This window comes from Anoplophora glabripennis, unplaced genomic scaffold, assembly GCF_000390285.2.
Source record: "Anoplophora glabripennis isolate ALB-LARVAE unplaced genomic scaffold, Agla_2.0 scaffold5, whole genome shotgun sequence".
NCBI classification, from domain to species: domain Eukaryota; kingdom Metazoa; phylum Arthropoda; class Insecta; order Coleoptera; family Cerambycidae; genus Anoplophora; species Anoplophora glabripennis.
This window is the reverse complement of record NW_019416525.1, coordinates 1,690,801-1,718,264: the sequence shown is the minus strand read 5'-3', so window position 1 is coordinate 1,718,264 and position 27,464 is coordinate 1,690,801. Positions and strand designations below refer to the sequence as shown.

Here is a 27,464-nt window from a genome sequence, read left to right as displayed (position 1 = left end):
ACTATCAAGTAGTGATGATGATGATTCTAGTTTGAGTAGTGATGAATCAACCTCAAGTCAATCTGATGATGATGACGATCAAAGCAGCAGTGAATATGAAAGTGTAAGTGATTACGAGGAAGACGTCAGTAGTAATGACTTCCTAGCAGGATTAAACGACTATGAAGCCAGGCCAAACCGGACATCTTCACCAATAGCGGGACCTAGTATCTATCAAGCACTTACCCTAGGTATAGGTATTAAACCTTCCTCAAAATCCCGAAATAAACCGAATTGCTGGAATGTGCGGGCCAATGGTAGTGCAATAAGAAACATTCGATTTTGTCACTGGTCTCAAGCTGCAATGACGTTGAGATCTGGCACCAGGAAAGCAAGTCTGTTACCCAACACTAAAATGATTAGGAAGTTTATACGGGCAATGATCGCATTTAACAGGTAATTTAAGATTAACTGAAATATTCTGGCCAGATACAATTAATTTTGATGTGATAATGATAAAATAACACTTAGTTATAGTGATTCTGTGATGGGAACGCTCTGATCCGTGACGTAATTCAAATGGTTGTTGACATTATTGTTGGGATTGGTACCTACCGATAATTACTGTGATTCGTTAAACCTTTTGGCACCTATCTGAAATTCCATTATTCTATCAGGCAATTAATAAAAAAACAATAATATTATTTTGTCATGTTGATGACCACGCATCAAATAGATATAGCTGCACATGTTTAATCAATTACAGATCTTTAAACTGGCTTAAGTTTTTGAATATGGATGACCCTTGTCATACTTCCGGTTAAATTAAAAACTAAAATAAAAAATGTAAATAAATGACCTCTAAAATATGATTGCTTTGCTATTGTCTTAAATTTAGTTAAATAATAGATATTATTCATAAAATTATTATGAAAAATTGAAATTTTTTGAAAAGTGTGAACACAGTAGACCATGAAATTAGAGTAGAAACAAAAATAAATTAATATTATGTAGGTATTAAAAATAATAATAAAAATCTTAAGTACCTATCTGTTCTAAACTAATCTAGAAATTAAAGCAAATTAGTTATCAATGAACATAACCTATTATTATTACGCAGGTCTTATAGTAATTGCATTTTTTTTTATCTGCCTATCATGATTTGCATTATTGAAATACGTCAGTTATTAATATTATTTAAATTCTTTGTCGTTGTAAGAGTGCTGCAAATTTTCAAATAATCCGCCACATCAATTCGTCGATTATTTTCAGCTGGTTAGTATACCTACCTATACCATGTACCTACATGACCTCAAATTATTGTAAGTTTGAATGCAGGTTTATTTTATCTTTAATCCAAAACTAATTTCTGTGTAGTTATGACACTGATCATATATTAACTTAAGCAATCTATTGTGTAGATTGGTAAATTAGTTTGAAAGTCGATAAGTAAATACATTTTTCTTCAACTTGCCGTAATTTTAACCACTGTCGCGTTGCTGAAAATTGACATTCTTTTATCCATCAAAACATATTATGCATTCTTCTAAAGTGTGTTGTTTGTAGTGCAGCTAGTGTTATTTTATTATTTTTACGATGTTTTAATGCGATTAAATTATAATAAACTATTATTTCAATAATAACTTGTGGATATCTGGCAAGAATGTTTATATTAGAATACAAAATCGAACACGTTCTTAAACGGTGAAGCATATATTTTACAGAGTTGGTACAGAAACTGTTGGAAGTCTAGGAAATATGACCGAAAATACTGTGAATAGCAGTCGCAGACCAAATTTTTCCAATATCCCGCAAAATGGGTTAAACAGGAATTTAAATCTACTAAATATTAAACCTACAACTGCTAAAAAGCTGGTAATAAAAAACCTTAAAAGTAAGTATTTTTTTATTATCTAACTATAAATTTTTTATCAAATTTTGTAATTACAGGTGAACCAAAGCTTCCTGATGATTATCGTGAACAAACATGGGATAAACTGCGTAGCGCAGTGTTGGCTATACAACAGTCAAAACCTAACCAGTATTCATTAGAGGAACTGTACCAGGCTGTAGAAAATATGTGCAATCATAAAATGGCCCCTACCTTATACTCGAGACTTTACAATTTAACAGAAAATCACGTTTCGCACAATATCGAACAATTCTTGGCGGAATCTATGGATCGCTTTCTGTTTCTAAAGAAGATGAATGAGACCTGGCTAGCTCACTGCAATCAGATGATCATGATAAGAAGCATATTCTTATATCTAGACCGAACTTATGTCCTTCAGAATCCAAATATTTCTTCGATTTGGGATATAGGCTTAGAGTTATTTAGCAAATATATATTATTAAATACTTTGGTTCAGACGCGTGTAGTTGAAGGTTTACTAATGCTTATTGAAAAAGAGCGGCAAGGAGACAAAGTTGACCGGACTCTATTAAAATCACTTCTTCGGATGTTGACAGATCTACAGATCTATGATAAAGCTTTCGAACAAAAATTCTTGCAGTCGACAGAGCGACTCTATGCAGCCGAAGGTCAACGACTAATGCAAGAACTGGAAGTTCCCGATTACTTAGCCCATGTAGATAAAAGAATCAATGAAGAAAATGAAAGAGTGTTACATTATCTCGACTCTGGTACGAAGTACCAGTTGATTCATACAGTCGAGAAGCAGCTATTGAGCGAACATGTTACCAATATTCTCCAGAAAGGTCTCGATCAGTTACTAAGTGAAAACAGAATTAGCGACCTTACGTTGCTGTACCAACTATTAAGCCGTGTCAAAAACGGACTTACGGAACTGTGCACAGCTTTCAATGGTTTCATAAAAACAAGAGGAAGAACAATCGTCATTGACCCTGAAAAAGACAAAACTATGGTTCAAGAACTGTTGGATTTCAAGGATGCTATGGATAATATCGTCGTGACTTGCTTTAATAGGAATGAAAAATTTAGCAATTCACTTAAAGAAGCTTTTGAACACTTTATTAATCAAAGAACAAATAAACCTGCTGAGCTTATCGGTAAGTTGTTTTAGTTAAACTAAATGTATGAATGTAATTCTTCGAAAATTCCTTTATCTTTAATTGCTTCATTTATAAATATTTTTAGCTAAATTTGTGGACTCCAAGCTGCGTGCTGGTAATAAAGAAGCAACAGAAGAAGAGCTGGAACGACTCTTGGACAAAATAATGGTTTTGTTCCGATTCATTCACGGCAAGGACGTATTCGAGGCCTTCTATAAAAAAGATTTGGCTAAGAGATTGCTTGTCGGCAAATCAGCAAGCGTAGATGCAGAAAAAAGTATGTTGAGTAAACTGAAACAAGAATGCGGAGGAGGATTTACTTCCAAATTGGAAGGAATGTTTAAAGACATGGAGCTTAGCAAAGATATTAATGTTGCATTCAAGCAACATTTGAATGTAAATACTCGTAATTTAGCCCCTATCGATATGACAGTTAATATATTAACCATGGGTTACTGGCCTACTTATCAAGCGATGGACGTTACTTTGCCCGATCAAATGGTCAAGTTTCAAGACATTTTTAAAGACTTCTACCTTAGTAAACATAGCGGAAGGAAGTTGCAGTGGCAACCCACGTTGGGTTATTGCGTTTTAAAGGCTACCTTTAAAACTGGCCCTAAAGAACTTGTCGTTTCTTTATTTCAAACTTTAGTAATATTGTTATTTAATAAATACGATGAGGTCACTTTTGAGTACATCAAGGCAGCGACGAGTATAGAAGATGGAGAACTGAGAAGAACATTACAGTCATTGGCGTGCGGCAAAGCAAGGGTTCTAAATAAAATACCTAAGGGACGTGAAATTGAGGACAATGATAAATTTAGGTTCAACAATGAATTTACCAATAAGTTGTTTAGAATTAAAATAAATCAAATACAGATGAAGGAAACCGTAAGTTTGAGTTGGTCAGTACGTAGGTGTTGTTTAATTTACTTATTTTACAGACCGAAGAACAAAAGGCAACCGAGGAACGTGTTTTCCAGGATAGGCAGTACCAAATTGATGCCGCCATAGTCAGAATCATGAAAATGCGTAAAACGCTTAGTCATAATTTGCTTATTAGTGAGCTATACTTACAGTTGAAATTTCCTGTCAAGGTGAGTTGCTTTCCGTATTTATAGTAATTTTGTTTTCTGTTGGTATGAGGAAATTGTTGAAATTTTGGTGTTTTTTTAGCCGGCGGATTTGAAGAAACGTATAGAATCTTTAATTGATAGAGACTATATGGAGAGGGATAAGGATAACCCGAACCAATATAACTACGTTGCTTAAGTTCTACTTTCTTGGTTTCAGTTGTCTTTTGATCTGTGTACTGTTACTATTTTTAGTTAATCCTACAGCAAATTGCAGTTGATTAAATTTCTAGTCCAGTCATAAATCTGGCCCTTTCTGCATTGTAAATATAATAGCAGGTTTATATGAGCAAGTTGTACTAAGTACATTATATATTAGTAGTATGGGGTTTTTCGTTTGTCTCTATCTCATTAATATTTTTGAAAATGATAAAATATTTTGTTTAGTTTTTGCATTTTGTGCATCAAATACCGTAATTTATAAGATTTGCAGTAAATCGCAGTAATGATATCTTCAAAATTGTAAATATTTACATCTTTATGTAATGTCACAATATCTCAGTTGAGTGATTTAAAAGTTAGTCTGCGTTTTGTGACTTTATAAAGTGTAATTATTAAACAAAAAACTGTGATGGATAAAATTTTATATATACATAAAAGTATTTAATATAAATCTATGATTTAGGGCAAAAAATATTGAGACAACGGTATTAACTGAAATTTAAATTCTGTACATAACTAACAGCAGATTTTTGTAAATATAAACTAAGCAGTTTTGCCTAGGTATTGTTACAGTTTTACAACCTTTAATTGCTTCTCAAGTTAGTTTCTTTTAAACCAGTTTTATTTTGTAGTGGTAACAAGTAACCAATTCGATCGCATAACAATTTACTAAATTATCGTTTTTATTTGCGTGTTGGTGGTGTTCACTTGTCCAATAATCACATATAAATTAATGATTGTTATGTAGAATAAAACTGGATTTATAAAAACTATAATCCTGAATGTTCTTATTTCAGTGGAAAAAAGCCTTTTGTTTTAATAAATATGTAAGTTTTGTATTTTAAAATTTAAGTAAATCTTGGTTTTGAATTGGTGTATGTTTTTATTAAATTATAATCCGAAACCTTTCAAATAAATTGTTACAGTTTGTGTTTAAATTACTTTATTGATTCTGTGAAAATAAACGATTTATACAAATTAAATACAACTGGGGTCAAGGGAAAGTACATGTAAAAAACTTTATATATTTTATTGAAAACGCTAATAAAAGACACTTACAACATAGAACTTATCTGTAAATTAAAACTTATTATAAATTAAAAACTGAAACCATCAAATACGTTCATGGTATTAAAGGAGTCCTCGTCTTCAAACCCTAAGATCTGAAATTAAAAAATAGTTGCACACATGATAAAAATAAATTTAGGTGCTTACATGTTGTTCGATGGAGTTCCTTGTTAAGTTCGTCATTGTACACTGATAGCACTCCATATAAGAAACACCCGAATTCGGTGCGGTGCACTCGCAGTCCACGCATTGTCGAGGCAAAGATTTTCGTGCGACGGCTTTAGCAAACACCGTCGAGCATTTTTTGGCATTCTTTTTGTCCTCTAAATATTTCCCGCTAAATACAGTGCCTAAAAACAAATCGTTTTTAACACGCTTATAAAGAACTTCACTCACCATTAGTTTCCATAGTCAAGGAAAGGCAATGGCCTAGCGTGGCCTTGGGAAGAATAATGGATTTTCGTAGCAACTGATCTCCCACAAGACTTCTCATATCTCTTTTTGTGAACGCGTAGCGACGGTCTATACCTAAAAAAAGTTTATAAATTTAAAATTCTCATAAATAAAAATATAGTGCTTTGATTTTATTAGAGATGTGCCGCGGATATGTCAGCTGGGACATGTCGTGAAAAGTGGACATGTCCTGAGGACACTTCAAGATTGAAAAGTTGTATGTGCATGCGCGGAATTATTTGTTGCATTCATAATTCCCGCAAAAAATTTATGAGGTTGGTACATGTAAAATTAAAGATATTATTTAGTCATTTTCTTGTAATTTGTTGATAATTGTTTAACTGAAACTGACATTTTAAACATATAACCTCTTATAAGTCTTATATGTCCATATTTTATTATTTTTGGCAAAGTTAACGATTAGTAAATGATGATTCTTAATTTAATATTTAATACACAAATAGTTTATAAATGAAGTATAAGGCCAAAATCAACAGTTTGGTTATATTTTTCTGAATTGAGTAAAAATCATAAATGTAACTTCTGAAACATTTAAATAAGTGTATTGGCTGTCCGGGGGAAATTAGAAACCAGTTTATAAAAAAGTCTAAAGGTAGGTAATAAGTAAAATACATATATCGACACATATTCATTAGAATAAAAGTAATATTTTACTTTGTGTACCCCAAACCCACAGGTCACTACCTGTGAAAACATGACGTCACTCGTAGGTGCCTTATTAGATTCAAGGTCAAAAGTACTTTTCCGACATGTCCGGACATTTCATTGACATGTCCGCAACACACTTTTCTGAAAAGTGCCCGTCTAGATTTTATTAATAGCTTACCGTATGGAATTCTAACTTCTCGTTCTTTTTGCATTGTGAAATTGTCGTTCATTATAATGTGCAGGGAAATGGCACCTTCGGATAATAACTGATGAATGGTAGAATAATCATACTAAAAAATAGTTATTTAATAAAGACTTCAATGGGGCAGGTTGCTTCAACCGCAAAAAAAATGAAATTAGTTAATTTAAAGTTTAAAATAAAATTTTATATTGTTTTATTTTACATTTATGATGTCACTAAACGAAAGATTAGGAAAATCACTAAATATCTGTTGGCACACTGATAGGGTAGAGCAACCATTAGCAATTTGTGCAGTGAATTGGAGCAAATAATTTTGGCCAGATTGAGCAATTTGTAACAAATTAGATGATTTGTTGTTTTCTAAAATACCATTTAAAATCATATTTAAAAATTTTGATGACTCATTAATTAACATTTTACAGGATTTGCCAAAATATTTTTATTTTTCTGATGTAGATGATAAAGCTTGAAATAATTATACAACTGAGAGAAATACTTACATCCATGTTATACTTGTTACACTCGGAACATGGCAAGAGAATAAAATTTCTAGACACTCCTGGCCTAAACATTAGGTTATAAGCAAATATTATAGCGTTGAACATATCCTTGTTCCCGTTTCCTAAAATCCAAAAGTTAACCGATTTGTTTCTAAAATTATTTTAGACTTACCTATCGGCAAATTATTAAAGTAGTTGACAATCGATTTAGAATCCGTAAACGTTTTTCCATTCAATATAACACTCCTTGGCTCATCAAAAATTCCGTCTCCACCAAAAACGACTGCCGAATATCTATAAAATAAAACATAAATTACAAATTTCATTTAGGCTTACAAGTTCTCAAATACCTGTTGTTCATCACGTTCAAATCGCTTAGTTCCTTGTCTAACTGTTCTATAACAGTGTCAAAGTTTTTAGATCTTATAAGGTCTTTGTTACACTCTTTAGCTTCCACTATAAAAACTACATCTGCAGTTTGCGGAACGGCGCTGCCCTGCAGTCTGATGAATTCACCCTCTTTGATTTCTGTGTTATTTAATAAGTTACACCTGAAAAAAATTCGTAATAAATAAATCTATACAGTCGTTCTAAACTTACTTGACGCAAGTGTCTGGAATCCTCAAAGGGATATTCGCATAGGAACATAAGTTGATGTAAGATATGGCTGACATGCAAGCCTCTCGTTCGTTTTGGCTGTTGTGACACATAGAGATAAAACTCTCTTTCGGGATCTTTTGGAAACATGAAGTGAGCTGTGAGACTTTGCTCGTGAAGAATTCTTCGCAAAGGGTTAGTATGTGTTGCGGGGCTGTTTTAGAATTATCGTTTAAAGGAACACTTGTTTTACAATTTTTATCTAGAGTCCAACTGTCTCCAAACGCATTTAATTTAGAAGTGTTCAGGTGAGCTTTGGATGACGTCGTAAAGTCGTCTGAAGGTTCGTTGTTGTATGTACCCCAAAGCCCTGCGGTTTTTCCAAAGTACCAACCTAGAATATATTTAATAACTTATACTGAAATTAGTTTGTCGTTGTTCTTACCTGACATTTCAAAAGTACATATGTGGAATTTCATGTTACATTCCAGATTAAATCCGGACGCACCCTTTACCGTCAGAATATCGGCATCTTGGTACAAATAATTGTCTCCGATTTGCAACGGTAGCCGTTCCATCCCCACTCCACCAATTTGAATACGCTGCAGAAAAAAAATTAACACGTCTAATTAAATAAAATATCGTAAATACATACTTTGTTAAGCATATCGATGTGAATGATACTTTTATTTAGCAAAAGTATAAGTTTGTTGGTATTCCCGACGTCATCGTAATCTACGAGCAAAGTGAAATTATGATCCACGAAATCCGTCGCTAGGAGATAAGTGCAGCGCCCTTGAAACTCGTAATATCTCCTGTCGAACGTGACGTAGTACTTAGTCCCAACCACCATCGCTTGTCCTGAGTGAAAACAAAAGAATGAAACATATGTGTTGACAGAACGGTTATAATTTACCTTTAAAAGGCGGTAACCATTCCTCGGGGTTCACGAAGGGTTTGTAGTCGTAGTATAAGTTCCAAAACGAAATCTTAGACGCCTCCAAGTACTTTTGTAAGTCGTAAATTGCTTTAATTTCGGGAATTTCCTAAAAATATAAATAAGAGTGTGAGATTATCCCAAAAAATAATTTATAATTATATTACCTTAAACTTAGGAGTTTCGTTGAAAGCGTGCCAAGGCATAGGAAGTTTCTGTTCCAAAAGCATTATTCCATCGTCAGGTTCAAAAACGAATTTCGTTTTTGCTACACGCTGTCTGTTAATAAATTTTAATAAATCAAAAGTAAACACTTTTAAGTTCAATACAGGGTGTCCCGAAATTCATGCAACAAAATTTGGTCACAGATTCTTAAGACAAATTTAGGGGACCCGTATTTTTTATGTTTGCCAAGTGGCCCCCTATTTCGGAGTTACAGCCCCCTGAAGTCCGCCCCTAAGAATAATCTTTTTTTTATATCAGAATCCTGTTGTAAGAGAATCTATAAATTTGGTACACAGGAGTTTTATGACATGCGGAATCTGATGGTGAATCTGAATTTTTCGTGGGCCCTCTTGTTTTTGGAGCCAAAAAAATTTGGTCGCATATTTAAATATCTTAAAAATTATCAGTCCACTAGAGAGCTATTAAATTTAGAAACTTTTTGTCACGTTATACTTTTTCGTAAAACGCAATGTTATCGAGAAAAATGTCAAAATGTGATCGAATGCATATCGTGATTCGCCATTTTCCTCAAAAACATTGCGTTTTACGAAACAAATATCAAGAGACAAAAAAATTTCTAAATTCAATGGCTTCCTAGCTAACTAATCATTTTAAAAAAATCAAATTTGCGACCAAATTTTTCTAGTTCCAAAGACAAGGGGGCCAACGAAAAATTGTCTTAAGGGGGTATATCCCCACAAAGCGTAGCACTGTGACCAAATTTTGTTGCATGAATTTCGGGACACCCTGTATAATAAACTTACCTGTTTTCCGCTTCCAAGGCCGTGACGGACATGTCGGATAATTTAATGTATATCATAGTAACAATCTTATGGATTCTGTTTTCAACATCAAAATGGTCGTAGTAATATTTGGCACACTCGTAAGATTCATTCCATTTAGTTATCAGATATTTAATGGACGGTATATTTCCAATTTGCTTCAGCTCCGTCCATATCTCACTTACAATCGCCGATAATTCTTTTCCGAAGGGAATTGTGTTAATAAACTTTTCTTTTAAGAAGTTCCACGTTATGGTTATGTACTTGTAAATGCTACCGATTGTATTTTTACCAGTTATATCTTTGTAGAATCTGTCTATGTCGTGCGAAAATTTCGTGAATCTCACGAAGTAGGGGGATTCCACGATCTCATTTTTCCGGAGGTACAGGAAGTCTAAAAACATGTAATTAAATATACTATATGCATATACAAAGTGCAACTTTAAATTGTTTTTTTTTTAATGTTCCCTCTCAAATAAACATTTTTCTTAAAAAAATTATATTTATTTCACGATTTATTAAATATTGAAAATTCTTTTTTTTTAATCAAATAAATAGTTCAGTTATAATTAGCTTTTTAAAATGCACTTTAATTCTTGTGTACGCCGCCACTGTAATATTCATGTGTTACAAATACATGAATTGTAGGCAACCTACAGTGCACGTGAAGGGAGATAGTGCGAGTCAACGGTGGCGAAGTGAAGGGACAGGAGTTCTAATTGTGAATTTGAATGTTTTTATAAGGTTCAACCTGTACCTAAAAATTCTTTTCCAGTATTCCAGACGATGGATTCAATGTAATGAATTAATTTTAAAAATGTAGGTTCGATAGCTGCTAACGTTTTGTGCCAGTGTTCGACGATTAGTGTGGATATCTGGGACCACATCTGCTCCATGTACTGTATTACAGTCACGTGGACGTTTTTTATGAAGTTGTCGTACTTTTCAATCAGTTTTTCAAACAGATTTGATATGTGTTCGACGGGATCGCCGTTTATAAATCCGTGGATGAAGTCGGTGGTATTCTTGTAATACAGTTTTACCTGAAACAATATATTTTTGTAATTCTTTTAGTTTAAAACATATATTAATTTTTTTTACCTTTTCTATGACCCATAATATTCCCCGTTTGATTTTCTGTCCAGACTCTCCCATCACCGACCAAATTTCTTGGACAATCGTCGGTAACGATTGCAAATGTGATTTGAGCGCCAACTCATCAAACATAGTTATAACAGTTGTAGTTATATCTCTAATATAAAACTCGTTATTATGATACGACTTATTTAAAAATGACTTAAGCTCGTCTATATCACTTTCAATGACGGATAAATTTCTTAGGTCGCTAAGAAACACGTGAATATTGGGTTTGGCATCTATCCATATACCGTGAATGGCGTCCGATGTCTCGGTTCTTGCGTATTGCTTTGTGTTGTTTATACTTTCTAACATGTCTGTGTAAAATTTCATAATACTTCTTCGTATACCCGACTAAAATTTTAAAGAAACCTTTAAGAAAACGTCACGTTTATTAAAATCAATATAACAAATACCTGTACATCCCCTATTAGCTCTGGTCTCCATTGCAATCTAGACATTATTAACCGTGAATGGTTCAGCCTTAAGAAGTAAGATACGTCAGAAACTCGTTTATCCTCGTAATCACGCCAAATGTCAAAAACGGCACTTCTAGCGTCCGGTATAAACCCATACATGTGAAGGCTCTGACTTCCATCTAAAAGCAGGAAATACGATAAAACAACCCGGCAAAAAAGTGACCTTTCTTTACCTTCTGTTAAGTTAACATTGAGGTACAACAGTTTCATTTTTAAATTAAGGTAGAACTCTCCAGCGGTATCGTTAACTCCGTGTGCGGCCCATATATTTGCCGTGTAAATAGGGAAGTTTTCACCGTACTTTCCATAAAAGTAGGACAGTCCAGTGGCAGCGCTGTCTTTCTGCAAAATGCTATGTTTTTACAAATACATGATTAATGCAGCGTATTACCTTCATTTCTATTTCGTTTTGTTGTAGATTTACCCGAGCTAAAGCCACCGATGTAGATAAGGGCAGGTACGACCGTCGGTAATTAGTGACGTGTTCGGTACCGAAAGTACTGGAATTCCAATAGAAATCACCTCTGGAGTTTAAAATTAAATTCGTGGTGTTGTGTTCGGCCCAGGCCATGTACGAGTAGTTGTAGATGCGCGAATTAGAATTGTCGCTTAGTTTTCCACGTAACGTCAATCGTTGATCGGGATCTAACGAATAATCAACAAATACTTGCCCGTCGATCGAAGTCTTATCGTATCCGTAGTCGCTAAAGAGTGAAACATCCTGTAAAACAACCGGAAATAATATAGTTTAATTTCACGTTATCGTAATTTTCGTACCCTTTCAAATGAAGGATGTTTGATTTTTAACAGCAGTTGTTCTCGTTGAACCGATGACCGCCTCCAATCCATCCCAACCTTAACCGTTTTGTTGTCTTTGTCCCACACGAGTGAAGCGTCCGTCGATACAATTGAATTACTTATGTTATAAAAGCCTTGCGCTGTAAATTTACGACGCGGGTAAATCACGTTGATTATTCCTTGCTGAACGTCGAAAGTCTCGTCCTAGAATCGATACTTAACTTTATTGCATGTAGGAAAAATTTTATGAGGTTACCGTAGTTTTGTTGATTAAAGCGATGTCGTATTCTATCCAGTTGGAGGGGCTTAGTTCTATGCGGGAGTGTTGTCTATATTCTCGATCTAAGACGTCGTAACCGTTCCATAATTTAACCGTTCTGTTTCCGTGAGTTGCTTTTAAAATGTATTCCTGTCCGCTCCACGTTGAACGTATATACAACTCACCGGTAACGTTAAACTTGGACCGATTTTGTAAATGGTATAAATGTAGATATTTATTGTCCTGCAAAATAAACGGTTAATTGAACAAATGATAAATGTAAGGCAACATACCACGTTCGGCATATTCGCTTTATCCTCCTTCGACGAATCAGACTCTTGTGTGTGAATGTAATCAGCCCCCACGGGTACCAACTTGTTCTGCAGTTCCACGTGAATTTTATCTTTATTTATTCCGACTTTCGACTCCGTCACACTTTTATACGTGCCGTCTAGAACGTTAGTACCATTGTATTTCACTACCGCATGGCCCATACTGTTTTTCGGTTTTTTCTAAAAGAAGAGCCTCTAAATATTCTTCAAATTTTTTTTTCAGTCGAAATACTTACGTCGTACTCGTAATCCATAAAAGCAACGTGACGTGTGGCCAGAGGTAACTCCACAGTTAACACACCTTTCAGGTTTCTTTCGGACGACATACCTTGCGACTTTATGTCGCATTTGCTGTCTAAAACCGCGTCGTTGCCTTGCCAAAATACCTTAATGTGCCTGTTGTGTTGAAAACTAAAATAGAAAGTCGTTATCCGTACTAAGGTTATAATTTTTTTTTACTCACTCGTTTGTTTTGGCGCTGAATAGCGCGCCTGTGTAGTTTAAGGACTTGTACGGTACAGTTACGTTGATTAGCCCGTTCATGTTACCTAACTCTTTATAATCGACCGTGGCATATGCGACGGATCGTTTCTCGGGGTGAAATATTTGACCCCTGAAAAACCGTGGAATGTTATTGCTTATTAGAAATCGTGAAAAGACTGTTAATACTCACGTCAAATTGTAGTGATCGCTTAGCGACGCGAATTTAAAATTTGTTTCTAGAAATTGCTTGTCGACAAACTTTGGAGTTTTTAGTTTGTATATAAAATCGAATACTTTACCAGATCCTTCGAAGTTAGCGTAATTATTGTACCGTTTGCTATCCCATTCCACCTCTATATTTCCGGATAAATTCGACTTATTTTCTGTTAAGATCTGGAAAATATATACCTATAAGCACAAACCTACATATGTATTTATTTTATTTACTTTTCCCCAAATGCCGTATTTTCTTTGGGAATTTCTGGTTCTGTATTTCAATAAACAGTCAGTGTTTCTATAATTCTTCGTATAGTCTAAGTTTCCATATACGCTGTGTATTTCTTTGTTATCATCATTCGGTGGTTTTAAATGCACTTCAAATTCCATGGGCTTTTCTAAGTGTAATGATACGTTTGTCCCAGCTCTACGATTATAGAAAGATAGTTAAGGACAATTTTGAGAAAACAAACTTATGATTTGTGTAACCTAACTTTAAGTGTTATAATTAGTTTTTTTAAATGAGGGGTATAGATGCAAAACTCACATTATCCATAATTTTTCGAAATAGAGTTAGTGACGCTATCTTGTTCGTGTTGAACTACACCATTTTAAAATTTAGAAGTGGTACAAACTCACATTTTCGTATTTACTTTTAAATTGTGAAATCTGTGAATTGTTTCAAAAGTCACTTTTTCCTATGATCTGAAGGTGCCAAAACTCACATTATCCATATCCACCAATGAAAAAGCTTAAAGCGATAAACCAATATGGCCGACTGCCTAAGGAGAATGTGAATTTTGCTTCTCTTATTGTTTTGCTTTCCTAGATGGTTGGTTCCGCGTTTTTTCTATGAGTTTCTGATTAAAAGTAAGATAAGTTTAGTTCTGAAGTTTCATATTTAAATATCTATGAAGAGAAACAAAGCTAAGGTTTTGAGGTTAGTTTATTTAAAACAAAATATTATGTAGAATAATTTGGAGTAAAACTACCATTATCCAAGAAGTTGTATCAAAACTCACATTATCCAAACTTTAATTCACTTTCTTGGAGTCTTGGAGTATTGTTGTGCTGTCATTTCTCCAATTAAGTCTAATACAATACCAAAAAAAAATTCAGAGCCTTAAGTCACTTAAAAAGTGAGAAATCAGTTATTCCTTCTTCCTGAAAAATTTTAAAAAGTGGATAATGTGTTTTGCATCTATACCCCTCAAATGCACTTTAATAATTATGTACGCTGCCACTGTAATATTCGTGTATTACAAATACATGAATTGTAGGCAACCTACAATGCATGTGAACCGCGAATGCAGCTAAGAGCTCGCCCTCTGGCGATGACAAGCATAGAAAATATAGTACTAACGTAGAATGAAATCTAACATATGAATAATGAAACTGTCATGGCGGCGTCACATGTTAGTTAGCTTCCAAAATAAAAGATGGCGCAGAGAATGCTAACCCTGTCATTTAGGGTTGGTTGGTAATGCAGTTTGGACTTTGCACGTATTTGAAGTTTGGCTTTCGTTATCTTTGGCACAGAATATAATTCTGTCTGGTTTGTTAGGTTATCCTCTGAAAATTGTAAATTATAGTATTGCAAGAATTGTGTTTATAATTATTTAGTGCTTAAGAGTTTTCTATTTGTTATTATATTATACTGGGAATACGATGTGTAAGTTTTAAGTTATATTTTATTAAAAACCAAACATATCTTTACCAACATTATGTGGAACACTCATACTCATGTTACCTGTATTAATCGATTAGAAACAGTCCACATAAAATGTGCATGTTTGAAATTACATATTATTTAAGTTAAATATAGATAAAAATAATTATGTGTATGATGATAAACTCCAACTAATATTTTATGAAACCTTTGATACTTAGATGCTTACAAAATTTTTAATGGTGGTGAATTGCTTTCTTTATTCAGTTTGAGACATAGAAAATATACTGTTAATATTAAGGTTTGAAAGTTCCAAACTATATGAACTATTGAATTTAACCCAATATTGTACAAATATTCGGTTAGGTATACTCTCCGGAAAGTAAGATTATTATAACAGTTCATGCATAATTTTTATATTTTTACAGCTTACTTGCCAACTTATCAAGTTTATGAAGCAAATGAATTAAATCGTTGTCGTTTTTACCTACAATTAAATACATAACAAGAAATTGTTTTAATAGTACATGCATAACAACATTCTGTATAAATCAATTAGGAATTCTTGTAGATACAAAATAAACTTAAAATTATTAAAAAATGTTTTATTTCCTTATCGAAACCATTTACTAAGTATATCTTGGCAAATGTCAAAATTTGAAAAATACTCTAATATAATAAAATAATAAATAAGAAGAAATTGTCTGTATTTATTTGTGGCATTATAAATGTTATAATTTGGATATTTTGCCATAGTTTGAAGAAAAAAAAACTGGAAAAATAAACCCTTGTACCGATAGGGACAGTCAAGTGTCAATACTGAAAACTTTTGCCTAATAGTGAGATGCCAGACATAATCTACATGTATAAGTCTGGTTACGCACTGGAAAAACAAATACACATCACAATAACACTGACGTTTATGAAACCTCTAGTTTCGTTATCAAAGCAGAAGTGAATTAGAAAAGTACTGAATATTAGTTTTTCGCTACATTTTCTGTTTAACTAAATAATCTGTTCTCAAAAGTATTGACACTTGACTATTCCTATTTGTATAAGGGTTTACTTTTAAAATAATATAATATAGAGGATATAAGTGAGAAGTCGTTTCCATACGATAGATGGCGCTGTAATCAGTTCACAAAGTATAAAGTGTTGCCTACTCATTAGGGGCTAAGTAGTAGTAAGCTTCCAAAACGTTACGTGGCGCTGTTTCGCGGTTTAGTGACAATATTAGGGATATTTCATTCTACGTTAGTACTATATTTTCTATCAGTGATGGGCATAATCGACCAATTTTGATAATCGAGTACTTCTAATAATCGAGTGATCGCTCGAGATACGAGATATTGGTCGTTTTCATCCCAGCGGCGCACAAATATGTTTGTATTAGTCATATATTACTTATAAGCGTAGCTAAAAAAAAAAAAGCTCACGCACTTCAAAACCTAACCACTTTTTCGTTTTATTCTAAAAAAAAAAGGTTACGCAATCAGTGACTATTTGCAGTATGCACTAACATTTTGGGGTGCAACCATAGGGTAATAATCACTCGAGTGGTGGGAGTAAACATCTCCAGATATCTCGAGTGATCTCAATAATCGAGTACCACTCGATTTTTCACTCGAAATCTCCCATCACTATTTTCTATGATGACAAGTGATACTAGCGAAACAAGGTAAACATTTCTTGTGTGCGAGACATTTCGTTTCGTATTTTATTAAAACTGTGTTTAGTGTTCGTTTTTTGAACACTTATTTTAAGAAAATAGTGTGAGGAAAACTTCAGCAGTTACGGATAAAAAGACGAAATTGTCGAACTCGCTGAATTTCAAAAAGGTTGTTAGTAAAGTTTGTAGGTATATAGACACAATGAATAAAATTCTAAATTTAAGTCACTTTGTCCAATTTTCCCATATAGTACCAAGACCAGCGTTAAAAACTGCCTCTCCTTCTGATATATAACGAGTTTTCGTTGGCATTTAAATAAGAAATGTAAGGTATTCCACAAGGGATAACTTCATAGTTATAACCTCAAAAAATGTACATTAAATTGTAATGCTACAAACAAACAAGGTAGACATAAATACTTGCATTAAAATTTATTTATGAAATATTTGAAACCTATAAAATAACACAAAAGCAAAATAACCGCAGTTTAATAACAAAATTACTAATAATAATGGGAAATAAAACGAATGTTGTTCAAATGAATGTGTAAACACGAACGGCAATGTCAAAATTACCTTGTCTCGAAGCTTACCGCTTTCGCCGCTTGGAGACAGTACATCTAACTGTGAGTTTGAATGTTTTTTATCACTGGAAGCCTTCGACAGATTATTTAATTTTGTGTATTTCATTTATCATTATTGATTATTGCGTGAGTTATTTTGTTAGGTTACTTGTTAAGTACTGTTTGCGTGGTGCATACAAATTCAATTCATTTAAAAAAATTAAGTTTTTACGACGGAATTTGAAAAAATAAATATTGAAGGTCAAAAATTAGAAAAACATAAAAAACATATACATACTCCCAAATCTGTCCTATTTTGGTATCGCTTCCAGCTTTAACAGATCGGAATGCCTTCTGGGGGTTTTCGTAAAATGCCTTGAGTGATGATTCGCCGATGTAATTGACGCTTTCATACCGCCCAACTGTTTTTATGTACATGTTTTCCAAAAACATCCATATAAAATTGACGTCTATGTTCCCTCTTGCCTTGGTGGCTTCGAAGAATCCATGAATCACATGTTCCGGTCCGGAAATGCTGAAGGGTAGAGGAATGTTACGAGAAATAAATGTAAGTAGAGATACTCACGTATAGGTGGCGCCTAGTTTGGGTTTTTCGAGTCTTAGAATTGGCGTGCGTGCATTTATAATCAAATTTTTGCTGGTTGTGTTAGAGTCTGCTTTAACGTGGACAGTGATCCGCGCAGAATCTGAAGTATCAAGCTAAAATTGTACGCAACGGTAAAATGTAGGTTGACAAAATATTCATCAAATACCTGTAGGTTAAACTCCCAGTTAAATTTATCCGTAGTGCTTAGATATGCATTGAAATTAGTAAAACGGTTGAAGTGTTGCACGCTGCCAATTATTTTGTATTTATTTAAGCCTACCGCCGAAAGCTGATACTCAAAGTCTAAAGGAGGCGTTTTATCGATCGGAGTGAATCGAATGGCAACTCTTGTTGGTAAACCACCTATCACGTCGGCGGTTCCCGATATATCAAACAATTTGTCTTTCAACATCAGGTTACCGTCGAACTCTCGAATGTCTTCCGATGGTTTCGATATCGTGCAGTTTATGAATACTGGAAACCTATAACAAAGTCCTAGTAACCCAGGAAATAAAACAGATTAATTAATTACCTTTTCCTGTTAAAAGTTAATACCGACGTGGACGTAAATAAATTATTTTGTAGCGTCGAGTGAATCTCCATGTCCAGTGGGTGCATCTGGAGCGCGAATATAAAAGTGGATTTTCCTTTAGACACATGGACATCAACAGCTGTTGTCGTGTTCTCTAAACCGGTAAAAGGCGTCATCAGTTGTACTTTTGAACGGAATTCGTTTCTCGATTTCATAAGCCACGACGATCGGAAGTGAATCTGGGGAATACAACTGATGAATTAGTAATAATAAATAATAATTTTTTTTTTAATCAGCTGCGTTTTATAATAATACTTACATCAGTTGGTAGCTTTTCCGGCATATTTAAATTAATTTCCACATAATTGTCTGACTTTGAAAACAATTTAGTTAAGTTTAGCTGACAGGGCGGTATGTATATAGACGGCGTTATCATATTAAATTTCGAAGTTAGCACCAGTAAACCACCATTAATCTATAAAATTAAATTTAATTTCACGTTGTGATATAAAAAAATGTAAGCAGTTACCTTGGTAGTAGCGTCCAGATGTACGTCACTTCTATTTGTTTCAAATGTTAGTAACGTGTGATAATTATTTGCGTCCATCATAAAGCCGCCGAATATATTTAATTTTGGGAAAACTTGCAACGGGGTGTTAACATTAAGGGTTACGTTGTACACTCTATTTTGCGTTTCCTTCGTCTCGGCTAAGTATTTCGCATGGAAACCAGTCTAAAATAAAGAATAGGTCGTATTTGTTGTGTTAGAAGTGAATTGTCATCACACCTTTATTAATTTTGTCATGTTTTGGTAATCCACATCGAGGCCAAATATGTAAGCACGTCCAGTATCCACGACGAAGTTAAAATTTGACGAAATAGTTTTCATACTTTGGTAAGGTGTGTCCACTTTCAGACTATTCCTCATTGAAAAGATATCCTGAAAAAGACAGCCGAAACTTTAACGTTGCTCGAATTAAAAAAATATATTTTATAAAACGTATACTTGCAATGTACTCGAATTCATCATAAACTGTGGCCATTCCGTGAGGCAGTGTCAGCGTTGATTGTAAAATGTAGGAATACTCCTTCTGGTCAATTTCCAATTCACCTTTTATCGTCGGGTAAATTATTACATCTAATTCCAACAAACCGTTCCAACTAAGCGGATTTTCATTCCTTTTCTCCATCTGGGAGGCTTTGGATTTTAAGTAGACTTTCCGTACTTCTATGCCTAACTCCTTCAGTGGCTTCGACTTACCTAATAACTTAACACCGAGCTGAAAAAAAATTGTATGAAATAAATCATTCGGTAGATGAAAAAATACAAACCTTATAATTAGATAATTTTATAGACGCTTCAGAATCTAGACCTTCTTTTGATAATACAAGCTTCGCGACACAGCCGTTTTCCTCGAAATCCTGTAGAGGGGTGTAGATCTTGTAGGCATATTCAAAGTTCGTGATGTTAACGTAATTCCAAACCCCGGAGAATCCTATCAAGAGGAAATTCCATCCCAGACGAAAGTCAGCCTAAAATTTCCCAATTTTAATGGTAAAATAGTAACAGTTAGCGAAACCTTACCTGGTTTGGTACTAATTTGGCGGCGATTATAACTTTTTGCAAAAATTCCACCGGCGTGGCTACGTACAATTTCGTGTTGAAATTGGCGAGGCTATTAACAGAAAATAGCACCTCCGCACCGAGATTTCCTGTCGGATACGAAAATAATGCGATAAAATGACGATCCTCCACCGAGATTCGAAATCGTAACTGATAACCTTCTGTGGGCGTCGTTACATTTACTATTAACATACAGTTTGTTATTTTTCTGAATTTCCCCTCTAAGTTCACCGTAATTTTTTTATTATCCAGATCCAGCTCTGCGATTCCTTTGAGGTCGTTCGTATTTTTCAGGAAAATTTTACTGACTAGTATGCCTTTGTTTAACCCTTTGAAAGGGGTGACCGAATGAACCGTTCCTGTTAAGTTGGTGGAGTCTTTATTTGATTCGATTTCCCACTGACTGTCTAAGTCAATTATAAAATCCGGATTGTACTAAAAAATTTAAAATCGTAGTCACAATAATATTTTAATTAATTAAACTTACCATTAAATGTAAAACTGAATTGAAATTGGTTTCGTTTTGTTCATGACTGATCGTAGTATTAATATTTGGAATGTGACTGAGAGAACTTGCTAGGGAACAACTATATTTACAAGTGAAAATGGACTCGGTCGATGTATAGTCCCCAAATATGTCTATCGCAACTCTTTGCCCTCGATCCCAAGCCGTCATACCGTTCATAATGTACTTATTATTTAAATGTTCGAACCTGAAATACGAAATCGATTGGTGTTAGTTTCATAATATTTTAAATTAATACTTACAGTCCGTTTAACTTCATCAATTTCCAATTCTCAAACGGAGTTCTTAGATTTGAAGAAAATTCCAAAAACAACTTCTCTTCGCTTCCATATCTTAAATTTAGGTCTATCGCAAAGGTGCTTCCATCGTCCCACGACAGGCTTGCAAGAGTGTTAAGATTCCTGTCTATAAGACATTTGGAGAGATTATGATAAAATATGTTTTAAATAAAAAACACTTACCCTGTAAGACGAATTTATATTCCCCTCTGACAGTACGGGACGGATAGTTGAGTGTGAAGTCTGCGACATAATTAAAATCCGCTATTTTGGTATATTTCGCTAAAACCATCAACTTTTGGTCCGGATCTCGGTTTGCATCCCAATTTATTTCAAAACCAAATTCTTTATGTGTCTCCAAATTGTAAACAGAGATAGTAAAGTCGATATCTCTGATCCTAAAATAAGTATACAGTGCAGCCACTTGATTTACATTTTTATTTACATAATAGCCTCCTAGATGAACTTAATTACAATATTATAGTAGGTTTACATGGCCTTCTATGAGTTTTGTTTGTTTGGAAAGAACTTTTTTAATTGGAACTTCAACAATTTATAATGCAAAATAGACTTGCTATTGTTTGTGATTCAGCTTAAAAATCTGGGATGCATTGGAAATGCCTAAAGATGTAAAATAAGCAACAAATGCATTTCCAAAGCCTTCTAGATTTTTAAACTGAAAGAGAACATCCCAATTAATTCACAAAATATCTAGAAAGCTTCTGTAATAAAACAATAATAATAAAGCTACAGCTATACTGTACTACACTGTGAAATAGCAAGAAAAAAGGGATCTTACTGGTCTAGGCGCAGTTCTGCATGGATTTTTTTGTAGTTTTCGTCGTAGACCGTGCAAAAGAATCTGTAAAGCTTGTCTTTAATATTCACTTTGGCCAATGTCCTAGTTTCTTCGGGCGACATTGTTTGATGGTGAAGGAGTATCTGATAATCGTCATTATTATGCGACACCTAAAAATAAATTTTTAAACTTGTCGATATTCCTTCAATAGATCGCTTACTTTAAGGTCCAGCTTCAGTACTTCGTTATTGCGGTAATATTGTACATCTACGTTGGCATCCTGAAAACTAGGGGAGTTCAAGAACAGTTTGATATGATGATTTGACGACGACGCCGTGCTCTTATCTTGATAAAAGCCTATCGTGTTCAAGCTGTGGCCGCTGAACCAAGTAGCTTTAATGTCGATCTGCAAAAAGCGCTTTCTGAATATGATGTCTGAAAAGGTAATAACTTGGGTACGTACCATAAAATCTTTGGGATGTTTCTCTTGTACGTCGAGTTTTAGAATCATAGGCGTGAAGGACGGTATGGTGATGTTAATGTGTGTCTTAATCTGCTCCAACGTTAACCTCGGATGTGACCAAAATATTGTCACGGCAACTTCTTTATTGTCTCCGTATTTGACAAGAGCAGCTATGTTCACATCGTGTCGGAAGCTTTCATAGATAAATTCACCCTTTAACGCTAAATTACTGGATTTTCTACTTAAACCGGTGACCAATTTCAACGTACGTTTGTTGTCAGTAAACGATTTATATGAAAACAGTAAATCGAACTTTAAAGTTTGAATGTCAGCGTCTGGTTGATCGGCAACCGGGTTCTGAATCAGTTTTATTATCAAATCCATGTGGCTACCGCTTCTCTGTAACAAACATAAATAAACATTAAAAGTGTTTGATTGTACGTGTGTTACTGACTTACTTGAAACGTTGCATTTGACGCAAAATTCAAGTTGGGGTAAGCGGAGGAATTTAGGTTACAAAATCCAAGGACGACTACCATGTTGTTACGAGATCTGTTCGCGACACCGAACTTTAAAGTAATCCTCTGTTCTTTCGTGTGGTGGAACTTGTAGTCTTGGTATAAGTTTACTTCTAGAGACGACTCACTTTTTGATATATATCCGAATAGTTTGGAATTCAGTCTTTTAGTTTCGAATTTTATATCCACCGTGTATTGCGATATGCTCTTTTTGCTCATCAAATCTATAGACCCTAAAATATGTTACGTGGTTTCATGCAGCTAAACCATGATACTTTTTATACTTACCATCTAGTTTAACTACTCGTTCTCCGTTAACCCCTACGTAGACTTTCGGTTTGTAAGAAAATCCATTTTTAATTTGAGATCGTACAAGAGACATGCTGGCATCGAAATGTTTCTTGTCATTGATATCTAAAGCAACTTGGATGAACTTCTCATTCTCCGTATTTTTGTATCTGCCCCGTGCTAATACCGTCCCTACCGAGGACTGTAGTAACATCGTCAGATTCTGGCTTTGCCTATCTATCGTTAAGTTCCCATTAAGTACTCTGTTTATCTCGGATCCGGGGGTATCGAAAATTAAAGAAATCACGCTTTTGTCCCTTTGGTGCGTCCACTTATATTCGAATAAGTAAACGTTGGCTGTCGGATCCGACTTGTTTATGTACCACCTAAACCCGGCTGGCCCCGCAAGCAGGAAATGTGCCACGTTATCCATTCCCGTCACATTTGCATAGTAATATTCTGCGCAAAGCTTGAGCCCTATCGTTTTATCCACTGAAGGCCACGAGCATATAGATTTTAAGTTGATGTTGCTTGAGATTCCTCTTTGCCTCTCTTCTTTGTTATTTCTTTTTATCAGCAACTCGGACCTGAAATTTGAAACTTTTTTATTCTCGATACGGATGTCTTTATTATTGAGAATTACCTTACGCCAAATATTTCATTCTTCTGTCTCGGCAAGCTAAACTTGACACTGACTAGTTTTTTACCCCTTACTTTAACGGACGCTCTTACAGCGCTATCCGTATACATATTGGCTTTGAGTTTGGCCCCTGTACTGGCATAAAAAGCGTCAACCGACATTTCACCGCTAACATCTAATGAAACGGTTGGTTGTATGTCGGCAGTAAGGTCTATTTCCAGGTCTTTATCCTTGGACAATCCTGCTGTCTTTAAGGATCCGTATAGTTTTAGATTTATCGAAGATGTTCCCAATGCCGTTAGTTGCAACGGCAAACCGGCTCCGGTGGGTACTATATAGTTGCAATCAAGGAACATTACAGCCTTGTTATAAGAAATTTCCTGCAAAGACAATAATATTAGTTAAATATAATTGGGTGTGATGTACAATGCATACCTTTCCAGAAAATATGTGTTTTAAGTGGTATACGGGATCAAGATCTTGTACCGCATCCCATATTTCTTTTTTCCCCCTAAACGAGGCATATTTTAGTTCATTTCCAAATACCTTCAAACCTAGCAAAACCTTAGAAAAAGATACACATGTTTATATATAGCATATATAAGCAGTTGGATAAATTACACAAAAATTGCGTATCATACCCTGTGAGATTATGAAAAAAAATTGAACATAAAATTTTAAAACTCGTTTTTTTCAAATGTCAAAAATTGTCGGTTCCATAACCTATTTAAATTAATCTTAGTTGCAATAGAAAACAGAAGAAAATTTTATATAAATTAATCATAGGTGCCATAAGAGACAAATGAAAACTTTATTCAAATTAATCATAGTTGCCATGAAAGACAAATGAAAATTTTATTAAATTAGTCATAGCTGCCACGAGAGACAGATGAAAATTTCGACTTCCCATGGACTTACCTTCGGTTCCTTTGTTACATTATCCATGACATTGGGTAATCTACTGATTTGATTTTTCAAAACTTCATCCGGTCTTGCGTTTCTCGTACCGCGCACCTTGTCTATTATGCTCTCCGCCATCGATTTTGATGACCCTTTGGGTCCGAAAAGCGATTCTAAGTAATGTTCGAAGCCTTCTAATCGACCGTTAATCTGAAAGTGACCTGTTACTCACTATTTTTTATTATTGTGTGCTATATTATTACCTCAAATAAGTTTATAGCTTCCCCAAACACGTCAACAGTGAAATTAAACATGGCAGATTTTGGAATAAACGACGACGTTGAAAATATAATATTACTTTCGTAGCTACCGCCTGCAAACATATTTGTTAAAAAAACGTTACGTAAATGCGGTTAATTTTTACCCATATTGTAATCGTCGAAATACAGCGACCCCTCGAAATTATTTGAGAATTTTCTGATGTCGCTACTAAATTTTTTAACCAAGTCCTTTTCCGAGAGTAAGCTTTGAATTTCTACTTTACTTGGAACGGAAGTTTTAAGCAGATTGTTTAAATGCGTCCATATAAACGATCCAACTAAAAATATACCGGGTGAATGATGTAAGGCCGGAAGTGATATTAGTTATAAAACACAGCTACCTTGATTAACCTCCTCATGCAGTAGAGAATGGCGGATTGTACGTATAAGTAAATAATTAGGGCATCTCATTATTTGAAGATAGGAAGCTATGCGAATTTCAGCATCTTCGTCCTGGTTCCGGAAGATATACTCAAAATAATTTCTAGAGTCCTCGCAAGGCAAGCGACGAAAGCTTTCAACCGCAGCAACTCTCAACCCCACGTCCAAATTATTATTATCTATAACTTTAAAAAGCTCTTTTTGGAAATCTTCAGACATCACGCCGATGTTGGATAAAGCTTTAATGGTAACCATGATCTGTGGATGAAAACAGAATTCTTCCCCGCTTCTTAAACATAAAAAAATTACTTACCTCGTCGTATGTTTCTCTTTCTAAATAATCCATCTTTAACAACTTCAAAAAATTAAGTTCCAAGTATCGAACAATAGAAAACACCGAATCGATATTTTGGCAGTTGGAATGTTGAGTGCAGTATGAACGTGTGAGAGAGGCCACGCTTAAAGCGATAGTCGGAGAGAATTTATGTTTATGTAAAAGATCCATTCCGACCTCCATCATATCTTCGTTCGGGTTTGCAATAAAAGCTATTGAGAGAACCCATTCGTTGACTGTACCTTCTGGGACATTTTCGTGCAAAATAATGTCTCGCATTACGGAAACCGACGCGGCGGTATTTACGAAAGGCATAATGTCTAGTAAGTGCTTCCTAAAACGTTACACAAAAAAAAATCGTTGCGGTTTAAAAAGAATAATAATATAGAAACTGGCCATACCTTCCTGTGGGACATGTTGCTTTGGAATGTCCGTACAAAGCCGAAAGGGCGGGATAAGAAAGCAGCCGCAAGCTTTTAATAAACTTGCCAAATATATCCGACAGATCGGTGTGATCGTCATTTTTACTCCGCTTGCACAGCTTTTTTATCAAATCCCTTGAAATTTTCAATTCCGCGTGCGTTATTTTCGGCTGCACGGTGTGATCGAAACGTAAAGCTTCCCTCAGCGATATTTCCGTTTCCGAGTTATACGCGTTAGTAGTAACTTCATTTAGTAAACTCAGTTTCTGCACCATGGTGGTGCTAACACCCGCGCCTTGATTGGAAAAAGGTTGCAAAACGTAGGTTTCTTTGCAAGTTATGTCATTGTATACGTTATGGTCGATTGATACGAGGCAGTGACTTGACGAATTCAATATTTTATCGGTTTTCTAAAAATTTGAAGGGTACATTAATGTTTTAAGCATGAGAATTAAGTATATTTACCGATTCGATGTTTAAGGTGCTTCTAGTCTGTAACACGGAATGAAACTTGGATCTTCTTTGGCAAGAATTCAAATCCTTAGTTTTTTCTATCAACAAACTAGTTTGGTCTGCCCCTAGGATCCTATACTGTGTAGGGCACTTTCCTCTAACGTCCTCCTCTTCAGTCGAATGGTCCAAATCAAACCTTTTCATCGTATTGTGCAGCATGGACAGAATACCCCTTTTGAAATTCAAAATCCAAACTTTTTCTTCCTCCGACGGGCATATTTCATTAATAACACCATCTTTAAAGGAAAACCTTAAGGAATATTCACTGACAGCGTAGGCGAATTGCTGATCGTTGGGATTATTCGGGTCCGATGGGGTGTTTTCGCTTAATTTAACATCAGACAGGGTCAGAACGCCGTCACAAGGTGTGAAAAAACCGAGGCTGACTATCCCTTCTACGTACAGACTAGATTCGTTTTTGCTTGTGCCGTTAAAAAATGTCTTTACGTCCACCGAATATTTGTAATTCTGTTGGGTTCCGGGTCCGTATTTAAATTTCCTCGCACCTGTAAATTAGAGCTTTTAAGATATTTAACACGCGATTTTTGTTGCAGAAATTTGCAGCTAATTAAAGTATTTATTTCTTTAGCCACCAAGCTACTAAAAATAGATGTCTAATGCGTAAAATTCCTTAATCGAATTTATAGTTACGTCAAACTATAAAATTATTTGTTAACATGTGTCACGAGTAGTATTGATTGGAAATATTAAGTAATTAATGGTAACTATTTTTCAAAGGTGTGGTAAATTTTTGGACTTTATTTTTAGAACATTGTGTAAACATATTTTATTAAAAAAAAAAAAACAATTACCTTTACATTCTGGTAAACCACATATATTTGGATCCTTTAAAGGGTCTGAAAATAATAAAATGTCAGTTTTCAATGGAAGTATGGAAATTTGTAGTGTTTTATATATTGTTTCAACAAAATAATTATCAAATGAATTTGCGATAATATTCTAACATTATTAAA

The 27,464-nt window shown here is 34.6% G+C and overlaps 2 protein-coding genes across 3 annotated transcripts; one reads left to right on the top strand and one right to left on the bottom strand.

The window, feature by feature from the left end:
* Positions 1–1,109: 1,109 nt before the first annotated feature.
* On the top strand, positions 1,110–5,177 carry LOC108907443 (cullin-4B). 2 transcript variants are annotated; one of them, XM_018711117.1, is made up of 6 exons: positions 1,110–1,254; positions 1,704–1,873; positions 1,930–3,009; positions 3,098–3,903; positions 3,957–4,109; positions 4,189–4,303. In XM_018711117.1, the coding sequence occupies exons 2-6, from the start codon at positions 1,738–1,740 to the stop codon at positions 4,282–4,284; spliced, it is 2,271 nt and encodes a 756-aa protein (XP_018566633.1). In that variant the 5' UTR covers positions 1,110–1,254; positions 1,704–1,737; the 3' UTR covers positions 4,285–4,303. The 2 variants fall into 2 exon arrangements, with proteins under 2 accessions (XP_018566633.1, XP_018566632.1); XM_018711116.2 differs by having other exon boundaries at positions 1,131–1,301; positions 4,189–5,177.
* Positions 5,178–5,318: 141 nt separating this feature from the next.
* LOC108907336 lies at positions 5,319–27,169 on the bottom strand. Its single transcript, XM_018710979.1, has 54 exons — positions 27,149–27,169; positions 27,053–27,104; positions 26,443–26,996; positions 25,957–26,387; positions 25,535–25,889; positions 25,182–25,479; positions 24,945–25,118; positions 24,784–24,893; positions 24,539–24,730; positions 24,056–24,184; positions 23,624–24,000; positions 22,981–23,567; positions 22,633–22,925; positions 22,175–22,573; positions 21,932–22,117; positions 21,712–21,881; positions 21,096–21,310; positions 20,877–21,039; positions 20,596–20,821; positions 20,070–20,543; positions 19,817–20,017; positions 19,495–19,764; positions 19,272–19,424; positions 19,014–19,217; positions 18,804–18,959; positions 18,485–18,723; positions 18,119–18,434; positions 17,932–18,065; positions 17,644–17,880; positions 13,676–13,871; positions 13,419–13,621; positions 13,209–13,358; positions 12,982–13,156; positions 12,707–12,925; positions 12,411–12,656; positions 12,134–12,358; positions 11,748–12,077; positions 11,530–11,698; positions 11,294–11,475; positions 10,842–11,231; positions 10,498–10,783; positions 9,723–10,134; positions 8,901–9,012; positions 8,713–8,842; positions 8,452–8,657; positions 8,242–8,398; positions 7,800–8,190; positions 7,550–7,750; positions 7,372–7,493; positions 7,200–7,321; positions 6,676–6,787; positions 5,772–5,903; positions 5,523–5,725; positions 5,319–5,470 (listed from the first exon to the last, which is right to left on the bottom strand). Exons 1-54 carry the CDS (start codon positions 27,167–27,169, stop codon positions 5,405–5,407), a joined length of 12,453 nt encoding a protein of 4,150 aa, XP_018566495.1. The 3' UTR covers positions 5,319–5,404.
* Positions 27,170–27,464: the final 295 nt, after the last annotated feature.

Excerpts from the sequence above, each read along its gene's own strand:
- LOC108907443 (XM_018711116.2), top strand. The coding sequence starts at position 1,276 with ATGTACCTACATGACCTCAAATTATT. Across the intron at positions 1,874-1,929 it reads GGTAATAAAAAACCTTAAAA|GTGAACCAAAGCTTCCTGAT; the intron begins GTAAGTATTTTT and ends TTGTAATTACAG. Across the intron at positions 4,110-4,188 it reads AGTTGAAATTTCCTGTCAAG|CCGGCGGATTTGAAGAAACG; the intron begins GTGAGTTGCTTT and ends GTGTTTTTTTAG.
- LOC108907336 (XM_018710979.1), bottom strand. The coding sequence starts at position 27,169 with ATGTTAACAAATAATTTTATA. Across the intron at positions 26,997-27,052 it reads AATAAATACTTTAATTAGCT|GTGCGAGGAAATTTAAATAC; the intron begins GCAAATTTCTGC and ends TCTAATTTACAG. Across the intron at positions 10,784-10,841 it reads TATTATGGGTCATAGAAAAG|GTAAAACTGTATTACAAGAA; the intron begins GTAAAAAAAATT and ends ATATTGTTTCAG.